The sequence below is a fragment of the Lissotriton helveticus genome, chromosome 10 (assembly GCF_964261635.1).
Source record: "Lissotriton helveticus chromosome 10, aLisHel1.1, whole genome shotgun sequence".
NCBI classification, from domain to species: Eukaryota; Metazoa; Chordata; class Amphibia; order Caudata; family Salamandridae; genus Lissotriton; species Lissotriton helveticus.
In genome coordinates this window covers 776,945,459-776,958,947 of record NC_136071.1, presented here as the reverse complement: position 1 = coordinate 776,958,947, position 13,489 = coordinate 776,945,459, and the positions used below count along the sequence as shown (strand labels likewise).

Here is a 13,489-nt window from a genome sequence, read left to right as displayed (position 1 = left end):
GTTGTGTTGTTGTTTTTGGGGTTGTACTTGAAGGAATAAGGCCTGTTCATGGACATCTGCTGCATCCTGTCTTTCCTTAACATATACCTTAACATCCTCGAAAAAGTATCATTCAGGCAATCATTATGGCAGGAGTTTGTTATTGTAATTTGAGACATTTTTAGGCATTAAGCAAAGTGGGCAATTGCCCAGAGCCCCCCCGCTTCCAAGGTCCCCCCTTCCCTGGAAAGTTATTTTTATCTCCATATGAAAACTATGTCCTTTGATTAACCTCTTCTGTTCTGTTTGCCCACGTGTATCTCAAATTATGTTTCTCTCTACCCAGTGTCTTCTCAAGAATTTTAGGACACTTGCCAAGACATAGTTAGCTGTTATTCTTTCACCCCATTTCTGATAATGTAGTGCACAATTCAATACTGTTTGTCATCTTGTAGTCTTCAATTAACAGGAAATAGACAAAGGGGGCCCAAAATGACTTAAGATGACACTGTTGTAACCCTATTTACAACTCCCTGTCTACGTTACTCAATGCCTCCAAGTGTCGCAAAATGATGATGCTCATCTCCTTTTGGGGCTTCCCCCCAATTTTGCCATTACAAGATGATTAGGATATTTTCTTTGGCCTCCTGTAGCCAAGTAATCTATATTAAGGATAACCTGTTGCGCCACAAGGCTACTACTTTATAAAGACAACAGACGCTGCCCTGCAAACCCTCTTGAAAATGGAGAGATACACACGATTTCCACAATGCTCCCACAAGGAAATAATGTTAACAAAAAACTCTGATGAAATCATAGAGTAAGCGTTTTTAAAAGAACCTTACTCTCAATAGATGATGAAACAAGCCAAGGAGCCATGCTCATTTATATGTTTTAACAGTTCGTTATAAAATAATTTGAATGCATAGAAGGAATATGTCGGTTTGAAAGTATTAAATGGCTGTGATAAACATGAGGAAATAGTGTTTAAACGATACCGAAATATACGCAAATCCGCCAAAAAGTGTACATCAGTGAAACAAGGTCTCAGCCTGAATAGTTCGCAAAGAACTGGGGAGAAGAATTCACACTAATCTGTTTCTGTAGATAGCAAAATAGAGATTTAAGGAGAAGTGGAAATTCTGTTTATAAAAATGATTTGATAAAAGAAAGTCAACATTGGAAAAAAAATAGCATGACAACCCCGACTCACTAGTAAGACAGAGAAGTTAGAATGACTTTGGGATATTACAGATAATTCTTCGTGTTTTAGAAACCTTAAGACTGGCCTGTTTATGTATAACTAATTGCCTGTTTCACTTTATGGGACATCGTATTAGTGGGCTGCAAAGGTGGTTTTCATTCATTCATTTGAAGGTGTAATTTAGTATGTAGTGTTGGGTCCTTACCAGCCTTACTCACAATGCCTTTTAGGTTCCTGGTATAAGTCAAAATTGAGCATCTTTGCTCTTAAACCCCTCCCAAACAGTGGTTAATTTGAGCCAGTGGTTTGTGGTGCTCGGCAGCAGCACTTAATTGTCAACACAGCACTTATGACAGTCTGCCACATGGTAGCGCTCTTTGTCTAATTTAGAGACCATACACAAAATAAAATACATTTTCTTTTGGAGATGCACAAATTAAAGCTCTGCTAGTTTCTAATAATCTTAAACAACATTTTTTGTGAAACAACAGATATAAACAATTATCAAAATCCTAACAGGCTGGTTATTTTTTATTTTACAAGAGGTATGCTGAGAATGTAAACATATTATTTTGTTTGCAAAGCCCTCTACTACAAATCGGAGAAGCTTTAAAAATCCCCATTAATGTATCTTCTGACATTTTTATAGTTTCATTGTGTAAGTCAATAATGATATTTTTAGATCGATCAGTAAGAGCTAAAATTGGAGCAAATAGCATTTCAACATGTTCAAGCAACAGCTCTATTTAAGAGTCCACCGCTAACTGAGTTTGCTCTCATTTTTGCATAGAAAGTAACTATCAACGTGTAACTGGTGGTAATAGCTAGTGCAAAACGTAAAAAATAGGGTAATAACATAAGGAAAATGTATGCATATACCAGTTGCTTGCATTATTCCCCATTAGATAATATTTGGGTGCAAGAGTATACCCGATGCCTGGACCAGGCGTTGTAGCATCCATTGTTACCTCATGGATCTCGAAGTCCCAGTAAGTGTCCTGCTTCTATGGGAGTTCAGATTATGATTAATAAGAAACAAACGCAATTTTTTGGCCATAATATAGGACTTTCACACATGAGACAGTGTCTATGTCTAAACATTGTCAATGAACATCAGTTCTGTTCAGGGCATTTGTCCAGGGCCGGACTGGGAACCAAAACCGGGCATGGCAAACAGCTGGGCAGGCCCCCTGGGGGGTAGTGGGTGCGGCCGAACTGTTTGCTAGGGCCGATTTCGGCCTATTTTGTTACAGGGGGCGATATTCCCGACCCCAGTAACAAAAATGCCCCCCCAGGGGGCCAAAACCGGCCCCCAACCTGGTTGCCCACCAGGAAATCGCCCGGTGCCCACTACGGCCAAGCCGGCCCTGCATATGTCTCCTCACAAAGTGCACTGACATATAAACCTTGCACTACCCCAAACAGTGATAGGCTGAGTTTTTAAACAAGGCATGAATTGCATTGGCATTTGTCTGAAAAGGCTGAGTTTTTAAACAAGGCATGGATTACATGGGCATTTGCCTGAACATTTTACCAATACTAACCTGTAATTTTGCAGCCATAGACCTCAAATCTCAGGGAGATACCGGACTCCCAAGTGACAGGTCTAAGTCGAACAAAGCGAGTAAGGACAGGTTTCGGGAAGGAGCGGAATACAACATCAGTTGGGTTACTGTTTCCATGAAATACCTGTGGAAGAAAAACAAAGTCAAGAAACATGGTCAATGAGAGACCGGAAATGGTTTCATACATAATCCAGATGTGTGTGCTTTCTGCAGGAAAATATGCTGAGTTTCTTGCATTTATTAAGTTCTCATAAAATTCTTGTGTTCTTTTTCTGAGTTTCTAGTTGTGTGTGATTGAAGAGAACGACACAGGTTTGTTTCCAATCACCGCAGTGTCTTTGGATCCTTGTTTACGAACTGTTAGTAACCCAAAACTATTGACGCCTCTTTTACTATGTATTGGGTAAAGTACTACGGTGCTACAAAAACCTGTCTTTCACATTCAAGTGTTGGTGCATTGAATCACTCGTGCCACCCGTGGGTGGAAAAGCTGACCTTCGGACAGCTGAGCCAGAGACTCAGTTTCAGCAACAGCTTAGTGCTTGCATTAGTGTCTGATGCTTTTAGTCAGCAAGTTCCATGTCGACTGATCCTGCAAAAGTATGATATAAGTTTAGCTTTGATGCCACACAAATTTATTTTTATTAATTAAAATATGTTCATGCTTTTTCCCAAAACTAATGGTCCTCTACCGATGGGCAATTTTTAGGCATGAATCAGGAGCTAAAGGGCATGTTTCTCAGAGCTAAAGCCCTAGCCAAAGAGGAGAGTGGCAGAGGAGCAACCAAGTTAACAAGGTCCAGTATTACATAACTTCAATCAACAGACTGCGCTTAGGAGAAAAAATGTTGGATCATTACTATCGTATAATAACATTGAGACTGATATTCACAAACAAGAAATACCAGAATTTAGACAAATGATTAAATGGTTAAGGAGATCTACTTTTTAATCACCACCTATCAGATTGGGCTAGTTGTGTGATGCTTTTTGAAGAATTGAAGTACTTTAACCTGCTTGAAGCTCAGGCAACATATATATATGTGTTTTGCGTTGAGAGGTCTACAGTATACCATACTGTGGAAAGGAGTTAATTGTTTTTGTAATGTTAGTGTAACCAAACTTGTTTTAAGCAGTTTACTTTGGCTCAGCTAAATGGGGCCATGTTGCTACTACTTTTCAGCTGTAGGCAGCACCATGTTTAATCTGTTGCTTCGCACAATAAAATCCATGCCTTGGAAAAGGACCTCAGTAGCGCTGCCCAGGTAATGTATATATTCTAGTAATGTCACAACAAATTCCTAACTTTGCACGAGACCACTGCAGCAAGACCTAATTTGTGTGTGAGAGAAGAAGACGGAGAAAGCAACTGATGCAGTTCTTAAATCAGAATGCCTTGGCTTTTCTCCCTGCTTCACTGCTTGATCAAACCATATGCTCTTGGATACATAACTGTAACTCCCTGTGCCAGAGCTCATCTCCTGAAATTCGGAACACTTAGAGAATGAGTATTTGCTGATATTAGCTGCTATGTCCAAACCACAACCTTTGTAAAAGGAGAGAGAGAAATACTGAAAGTTGAAAGTAGGGAGAGCAGAGTAAGAAGGAAGAGGAAAGAGAGAGGAAAGGGGGAGAACAAAAATATAGTCAAATGGAGAGGACACTAAAAAAACAAAGATTAGAGATAGAATCAGATGGAGTGAAGAAGAAATTACAGATGGAGGAAAGAAGCGAGTGGGGAATAGAAATGAAAAAGGAAAGGAATAAAGAAAGATAAATAAATGTAAATGGCAGAGAGGGCTGGAGCTTCTTTTACCAAAGGTTCACAAATTCCATTTCGAGAACTGGAATTTAGAGCAAAGATATTATGTTCTAACCACCCCATAAGGCCATTTTGTACAAGAAAAAGAGTTAAATGTCAGCTGAAAGGTCACTGATAACGAGAAAGCAGACTGAAAATACCACTTGATTTTACTAGAAAGAAAGCTGATAAGTGCGACGCTCAAGCACTGACTGGCCAAGATTCTCTGTTTAACAAAAATAGAACAGTGCAGGAGCACTGTCATACTTCTTATTGCTCTGAAGTGTACTGCTGCAATTATAACTTTAAATACACAAATTCAATAGGATATGTAATATTTGTACTACGAATGAATAACCCCATGCAATGCCTGGGACAGAATGAATACTCTTAAACAGAGTATAACCATCTGCTTAGGAAATAATTTGGCTGTAAACTACGTAGCTGAACCTCAATAAATTTAAAAAAATGGACACAATGGATTCTGGGAGATAGAAATGTACTGTCTTGTCTAAATGTATGAAGTTTGTGTCTATAATGATTTGCTCAAACCATCAATTACAGGCAATATAGATGTGCAAATAATGGAGGATTTTATGCACACAAAGAACTATCAAAAATAAACAAAAAATAGAAAACTACCTAAAGGAATTCTGGTCCTGCGACTAGCATAGTAGGTCAGATTCCGTGAAGATTAAGGAAACAATGGATCATTCAACACATACCTGCTTATTGCAGAGAAAACCTAAAGTAATAGCTAACTATGGGCCGGATGTATCAATATTGGGAAGAGTGATTACCTGATTGCGATTCTCAGCGAATCACAATTAGGTAATCGCTATTCCTGAACGATTCCTAGTGGGTAGCGAATTGACCTAGCTCATGAATACTAATAAGGTAGGTCGCGCTTTGCAACCGATTAAGAATCGCTAAAATCACAGCGATAGAGGCCTGCTGGGGTAAGCAGACCACCATGTCTGTGATTGCTTTTAAATCAAGCAACCTTTTCTTTTTTTTTAATGTAGCCCGTTTTCCTAAAAGGAAAATGGGTTGCGTTTAAAAAATAAAAATGAAAAGTTTTATTTTTATTTTTGGGAGCAGGCAGTGGTCTGTGGGACCACTGCCTGCTCTTAATAAATGTTGGTGCCCACATTCACAAAGGAGAAGGAGTCCCTTTGGGACCCCTTCCCATTAGCGAATGGGTTACTACCGACTTGAAGTCGGTGGTAAAATGCGAATGGTTAGCGACCGCATTTTGGTCACTAAACATTCTTGCATACTACTGCGATTCAGTGTTAGGAAGGGACACCCTAAACACGTCCCCTCCTAATACCGAATTGGTATGTATTCACAATTCCAAATTTCAATCCGGTAACATGGAAATGATGCATACCAAAATACATTTTTCCAATCGCAAACGGCCCGAGTGTGCGAATCGGGCCATTTGTGACCAGAAAAATGCTTGATGCATCTGGCCTTATAAGTTATTGATGTGTGCTAATAGAAAACAAAGCCCTGTAAGACCAGCATAACTTGATGACTATGGGTCTTATTCACAAAGGTAAAGTTACACCTTTGAGTCAGTGTTTGACTGTTTAATAGTCACAAAGGTATTTTACTAATATGATCTTGATGACAGTGGAATCTCTGTACATAAAAAGATAGGACTGTCCTTAATTTTTATGTGCAAAGACTTCGCAGTCGTCAAGATACTACTAGTAAAATTGCTTTGTGAATAGCAAACAATCATAAACTCACACAAAAGTGTAAGCTTAACTTTGTTTATCAGACCCAGTATGTCTAGATATAAATATATAGAGGGCATACAGAATGTTGCTGTCAGTTATGTCCTACAATGCCAGTGGGAGAATCCGTCACATTGTAAATCAGAAGCCCAAGGGCATTGTAAATGCAAACATTACTCAATGTTATTGGTGATGTCATTTATTGTCAGATGTAATGCCATTGATAATGCTATTTATATTGTCCTTTGTGATGTCATGTAGGAGGCCATAAGCAGTGCTTGGGTGGGGTTTAGAGTTCTAAACAGACCATAACTGGCACATTTTGAGGCTTTTAAGATGTTGTTTCATAGACATAGGGCCTAATTACGATAGCTGCCGGACCGCAACCGACGGTTTGTCCGTTATAATTCGACAGCCATCTCCTGCTGCGGTCTGTCCGACGCATTACGATGCTTGTGGTCGGAGGCAGCAGTCGGAGGACCCGACTGATGCTTTCCGATGGGCTCAAGGAGCTCATTGGGCAGTCGGAAACTCACCATAATCCCTTAAAGACGGCGTTTCCGCCGTCGTGATTATGATGTTGGATTCCGACAGACATTCCATGTCGGAAAGTGACATTGGGGGCCCCTAGCAGGGCACCTATCCCTCCGCGGCTTCCGCCACCGTTAGGTGCCTGCCACACAGTGCAGAGATGTTTGGAAACATCCATTTCTCTATGGGAGATTATGCTGCGGGCATTTTCCACCCGCCGCACAAGCTCCCATGAGAAAATAGATGTTTTCAACTGCACTGTGTGTGGTCGCATGCAAATAATGCGGTCGGAACCGCCGACCTGAGGTTAGTTGGTTCCCAATGCGCAACGTGTCGGTTGGGACTTCGTAATCAGGGCCCGTAGCCTCAACATCTAAATGTCCTTTCAATTGGTAATTTTCATAAATGCAAGTATCCACTTTTTTATCTGGTTCTTGCCTGGATAATTATTACTTTTGACACAGCTAAGCACTGTTCTGAATGTATTATACTACATTGTGGTACGCAGCTGCCTACATTGGGCCTGTTTCACAGACTGCACTTAGTAGTGCATTTTGTAGCGTTATAGTAGTACTAACAAACGTACTACAAAGTGCTGTTCACAAACTGCACTTTTGTGGTAACCGTACACTTTTGAGAAAGATTGCAACTTTTCGATATTTACAAACTGCATTCTTGTAATAATTTACACTTTTATAGCAACTTACACTTTTGTAGTAAGTCCCTACATCCATTATTTTCTATGGGAGGGTGTTGCAGTACCAGTGGTTGGCTATGTGTAGTGCAGGATGTACTACTAAAGTGTATGGTGCTACAAGCAAAAGTGCAGTTTGTAAATACCGAAAAATAGTAAACATACTGAAAAGTGTAAACTGAATAAAAAGTGCAAGTTACCTCTGTTTGTGTGTACCTGGTAACATCAGCAGCATTCTTATTCCTAGACAGCTGAGCAAAGTGTGCTGCAAGACCATTTATAATCTCACCTTTCAATCAAGGTTCACTAATGAAGCTTAGAATTAAAATCTAGCTTGTATTGCAAATCCTAGGGGCAGGCACCACCTCCTCAATTCCACATTTCAGTGCCTTCATTGCAACACCTGTAGCTGCCAGGCATTGCGTTTCGCAGCTAAAGGGCCGGAAAACATTCTCAGGGATCACCGTCAAGGGCTTAACATTTTTGGATGACATCTGCCTAAAGTTTGGTATGGACTGAAAATTTCGAAGACCTCCAGCAAGAGAATGTTTTCAAAACAAGCCAATTAATGGTAGTTTCTTCAAAGGTTTTATTCTGCAGACTGTAGAGATGGATCTCTCGGCTGCAGGCTAAACAATGCCCACGGATTCTCTAAGTCTCTGACATGAATTTGTAATCTTGTACTTCATAACGTAAAAAGTTGCAGTTTCAAGTTTGGCTTGACAGCTTTTCAGATGCCTGCCAGACAGACGTCTTGTAACTAAAACTCAGAGAGTGGGCTCTGGATAAGACTCCTCCACTGTCTTGTTTTTTTGGTACTCTAAAGCCTATGAATAACAAAATGAGCGGCTGTGTCCCACAGGGAAAGAAAATGTAAGTATTCACATTCTCTATAACTTCTTCAGGATCTAAATTGAGAAGAACAACATATTCTGTGTTTGTAGTTGGTTGCAGCTGGTATAATACATTTCCCTAACTCTGGCAATGCATCCCAAAATACAGTACAATTGATTTGTGTTGACCTTTTAGAGTGCTAGGGATGACCAGAAGCTATTGCGATACAGTCACCCATTTCAGATCTGGTATCCCCAAATCCAGGGAGAGGTGTGTACAGTGGATAGCAAACTCACTAACAAGAGCATGATTCCGATGATGTAAACTGATCTTCAGTCAAAGAGACATAGGAACATGGATTTCATAATGATAAGTAATTGGTTCAGTAATATAGCACACCTTAGGGACTTCCGCCTGCTGTCTATGCACTGGCAACAGATGTTGATTTTTACCCAACTCACTGGCATTTTTTATATCGATATCCAAAGAATAAAAGGCTTAGTAGATCAACCAGATTTGAAATATGTGAGCTTCTGGTCACAGCCAGGCCATTACAATGGATGCATTAGGCCACTGAGATATCTTACATTCTCCTTTATGGCAGATACGGGCAGACAGGTCTGTCTAGTCCCACATTTTTCCAACCACAGATCCTAAAGAGTATCCGGCTTTGCCTTTGATTTCTCAGTTCTACTATTCTGCTGTCCTACTCCTGTCAAGGGCCCTCTGAATTAATTACTATTTCAGTCCACATCCCCTTTGCTCTGTGATGCTACTATCTACCTTCTACCCTTTCAGTGAACAAACAATTTCTAATGTAAGACCCGTCTCCTATTGGATCCCCTTTGTTCATGAGTATTCCTTGGTTAAAAGGTGGGCATATTAAATCTTCAAATGGCTCACAAGCAACCCTAGAAAAACTGCCACTCATGTCCTAGTCACCAGCAAATTGGATTATGGCAACACCCTCTATGCCAGGATCACCAGTCAACTCACTAGAAGATTACAAACCATCCAGACTCGCCAGTCAGATTCATCCTCAACCTCCCACACAGAACCTACATCACACTACACCTCAAGGAACTACACTCACTCCCAATACAGAAACACGCTCAAATTAAATTCCTAATATTCACATTCAAGGCACTACACAACTAAGGCCCCACCTACCTGAACAGTTTAATCTCCTACCACCAACCAACCAGACACCTCTGCTCCGCAGAACTCCTACTTGCACCTGTCCCATGCATACACAGAACCAGATCACGATAATGGGCATTCTCTTACATCGCTCCTAAAGAGTGAACGACCTCCCACTCCACATCATAGCGCCTCCTCTCTTCTTGAATTCCACAAGAAGCCGAAGACCTAGCTTTTCAATTAACCAACCTACCATAGGCAGGGCTAAGCACACACACCTGCTCAGTGCCAGGATACCCTTGTGGCTGATTGTGCGCTTTACAAATACACATAACTTAATATAACATAAAAATATTTTGTTATTGTATAATTAACAGAAATGATAGTTCCAAGATAACCAGTGCCTTTATTTGATCATAATGACAGCTTTCATTGACTAGCAAAATGAGTCACAACAAATGAAAACAGTAAAATCTCTTTGAAATAGCTGAACACTTACAATATGTTTGCTCCCGTCTTTTAATGTTATCCAGTCTTCGCCGTTGGAGCTGATGTCCACTTTGTAAGATTTAACATAGTATTTTTTCTTGGTTTCTTTAGAGATGGCCCCCTGGGTCCCAATTCCAGAGACAAATCGAAGAAGCCCCAAGTCGACCTGGAATGAACATAATAGAGAATCAGGGGGATGGCTTTAGTAAAAGTCAGAAGGCAAGAGAGCAAGCAATATCGGATGAAATGACTCCAAGTGGTTGACAGTCCCGCTCAGTACATGCTCAGCAGGGTGTATACTAGGAATATCGAAACCAAAATATCAACGGTCACAGTATCATGACTACAAATATGAGGGACGAGGTATCGAAAGGTAAGTTTCTATACATTTTCTATACTTAACTCCACATATACACACCTTGGTGATACATAAATATATTCACGGTACATACATGTGGAGTTAACAATGGTAAATCCTTAGCTCCCTCTGTGCACTTACCTGTTGATATGTTGTCCCTCGATATAGAAGTTTCGATATTGTGACCCGTAGATATTTTGGATTCGATATTCCCAACTACAATGGCCCAGAAGGTGCAACACAGAAAAATAAGGAAAGTAGATCCCAAAGTAGACCCTCGCTTAAGGTAATATTTGGATTCATAAAATTTTAGGCAACTTTCTTCCAGGGGCCGCCTTGCACTGGTCTCCTCTCATTCAGATGAAGCCCTAGCCCTATTAGTGGCTCAATTGGTACCGGATGCCATGCACCAGTGAGTATGAACTGCTCTGGGGAGCACAGACTTTGAAACCATAGCATATCTGGTCTTAAAATCGTGATTTGTCACTTTTGGTGGGCTTGGGCTTCTGCAATAGACCCTCCAGGCAGCACAGAAAAGGAAGAAGTTAAGGCAAATAGTTAAACTTCATTTGATTGGCCTTATGATGCAATGGCAGCAGGTTCAGTGCAAATATAACAGAAAAATCAAGAGTTGCTTCTAAATGGTTTCATTTGTGGTGGTGCGACGAGGAGCACCTAATTTTTTTTACATATTTAGAGCTGCTGTGGATGCCCAAATTCTGAAGGTGTGTGAAGGCAAGGGCAATATCTGATGTAATGTCACAAGGGAAGCATAACCGCGCCATGATCAGCTTAGTCTACGCGGTGCCCAGTGCCACCCCATGCCCCCGATCATCTATTTTTACTGGTTTCCTTTATGTTCAAATCGTACCATTTTCATGAATTAAGATGTAGCTTACATAGTACCAATACTACCAGAGCACAAATAATGATTTTAGTAACATTTCAGAGGTGGGAAACCTCACCAGCCCCTAGCATTCTTTTAAAGGAATGACTTATCAGCAGAGTGTAATCAGTCTACTCTAAAGGAAGCATCTTCAGAGCAAGATTCTCCGTGAGAAGAACGTTAATTCAGTGGCACAGTGCTAAAGTAAAATGAGTTAAGGGCAAATTCCACCGTAAAATATCAGCGAAAAGTCGGATGCCAAACAAGCTGAAACATGCCCAATGACGTTAATTGGCACATAGAGCCGCCCTAGGAAGAGCATTTGGAGGAGATGGCGTGAGCTGTCAGGTGACTTTTGTATAAACTCATATGTTGCATGGTGCATAGCTTTTGAGGTGACAAAATCCGAATAATCGAGCTGTTGTGTTTGACTTATTTAGAGGACTGTTTTATTGCTCTGTAGGCCTCACGCATTATGTCAGTTGCCAGACACATTATTCTCTCTAGTACTGTACACAAGTGGTCCCAGCAGAGGAGATAGTTTACTGTTTCCTTGATGGCTGCACATGTTTGCAGGACACTCTGTGTCCCTGTGCTCCACGTGTTCCACGAGGGTATCCCAAGTGCCCAGGTGCCTGTCCTAATAATAATAGCAGGCCAGTGCACTACCTGCCCTGTTCCAGCCTATCCCATCTTATCGCTTACATTGTGGTGGACCAAAAGAATCTCTTAAAGGGGTGGTACGCTTGATTCTATCCTACCCCAAGGTGGCCTTACAGCTGCTAAAAAAGTCTGGAGGCTCAGGCACACTATTTGGCAGAGGTGCAAAGTGCCAGGGCTCTGGTGTGCAGGCACATATAATAATATTTGCACCTTATTGTGTGATATACGAATAACACACGACGTCCGCCATATAGGCTTACATTACTATACAGCACTGGACATGGCAGTCACTGGTTCCTAATCTATGCAAAGTGCATTGTTCTATTTCCCAGATACTGTTTCATGGGTAAAGGGATGACAGTTTCCCACTGATTAACATCTCAGCCGGACCCACAACATGCAGAAAGACTACGCCATCAGGAATAAGGCACTTGAAATGATGATTACTAATGTATCTGTAATGCAATTTGTAGAGACATTATATGACTTACACAAAATGTAATTTTACTGATGAAGACGTTACGTCTTTTATGATGACATAATGTGTTCTCCATTGGCATTAAATATATAACATTACAAGCATTGGGATAAGAAATGTGGAGTCACTACTGTTATTTCTTTTCTACCTCCCTTGCTTGAGGTTCACAGATTTCAGGGTCAGTAGACTGTCTTCCATTTCTCTTGCTGGATGGTGCTAGGTCCCACAGTATTTCCTTTAAATTGATGTTTATTTACAAAGGACCCTAATGTATTTTCCTTTTTCCATGATTCAATTGTTGTTGGATGCTTGCGCACTGGACAGTAGTTGAAGAACACTTGGTCTCATTCTATCCGACAAGGCTCATGAAGCTAACCTTTATGTGCTAGGAAGTAAGTCTGTGTTGCAAAAGAAATCTACATCTTAGATGGGGTGTTTACGAACGACCCCAGGCTAGAGATTGGCTCCCCTTTGCCCTTCTCCTGGTCAGATCATAAAGCAGTCCCCCTGGAATTCGCGTCAGGCTTTCTTTCCGCCCCTCCCACGGATACGAACTGTTGGGTCCTGAATAGCAGCTACAGGGGCCTGTCTAACGAATCCCTTGGCCCTCTCATCACCAACTTCAAGCCTCCCCCTTCTCAGGACATTGATACCACTGCCCGCAAGCTCGCAAGCACTATCTCTAGGGCTGTGGACACTCTCGCCCGCTTAAGTCCCACTACTGTGCCAGGAAACGCCCGTCAGTGCCCTGGTACTCAGATTCCCTTAGATTGCAGAGACAGGAGTGTAGGAGGCAAGAAAGGCTCTGGAGAGCCCAGCTGACGCTGACAGACGGACCAAGCATAACAATCTCCTTAAGAGTTATAAAGCGGCGGTGTTAGCCGAAAAGCAAACTTACTTTTCCAATCTAACCTCCTCCTTCACTTCCCCTGGAGACCTTTTCAAAGTTGTAGATACCTTATCTCTCGTCCAACATCCTGATCCCATAGTTCCCTCGCAAGAACTCTGTGATCAGATTTCCACCTTTTTCCACACTAAAATATTGGACATTTACACAGCACTCCAGACTCATAATCTCACCCAAGTTCCTCTTCCCGATCTAGAGCATATCCCAGTCCCCAA

General features: G+C 41.2%; 1 protein-coding gene across 3 annotated transcripts in view; it reads right to left on the bottom strand.

The window, feature by feature from the left end:
- Window positions 1-13,489, bottom strand: part of NRP1 (neuropilin 1) — a 249,366-nt gene that overhangs the window by 52,391 nt on the left and 183,486 nt on the right. For all 3 annotated transcript variants that reach the window (XM_078663336.1, XM_078663334.1, XM_078663335.1), the window contains exons 7-8: window positions 9,993-10,148; window positions 2,728-2,872 (exon numbers count right to left, since the gene is read on the bottom strand). In XM_078663336.1, the coding sequence (XP_078519462.1) occupies window positions 2,728-2,872; window positions 9,993-10,148 (301 nt within the window). The remainder of the gene's footprint in view (window positions 1-2,727; window positions 2,873-9,992; window positions 10,149-13,489) is intronic.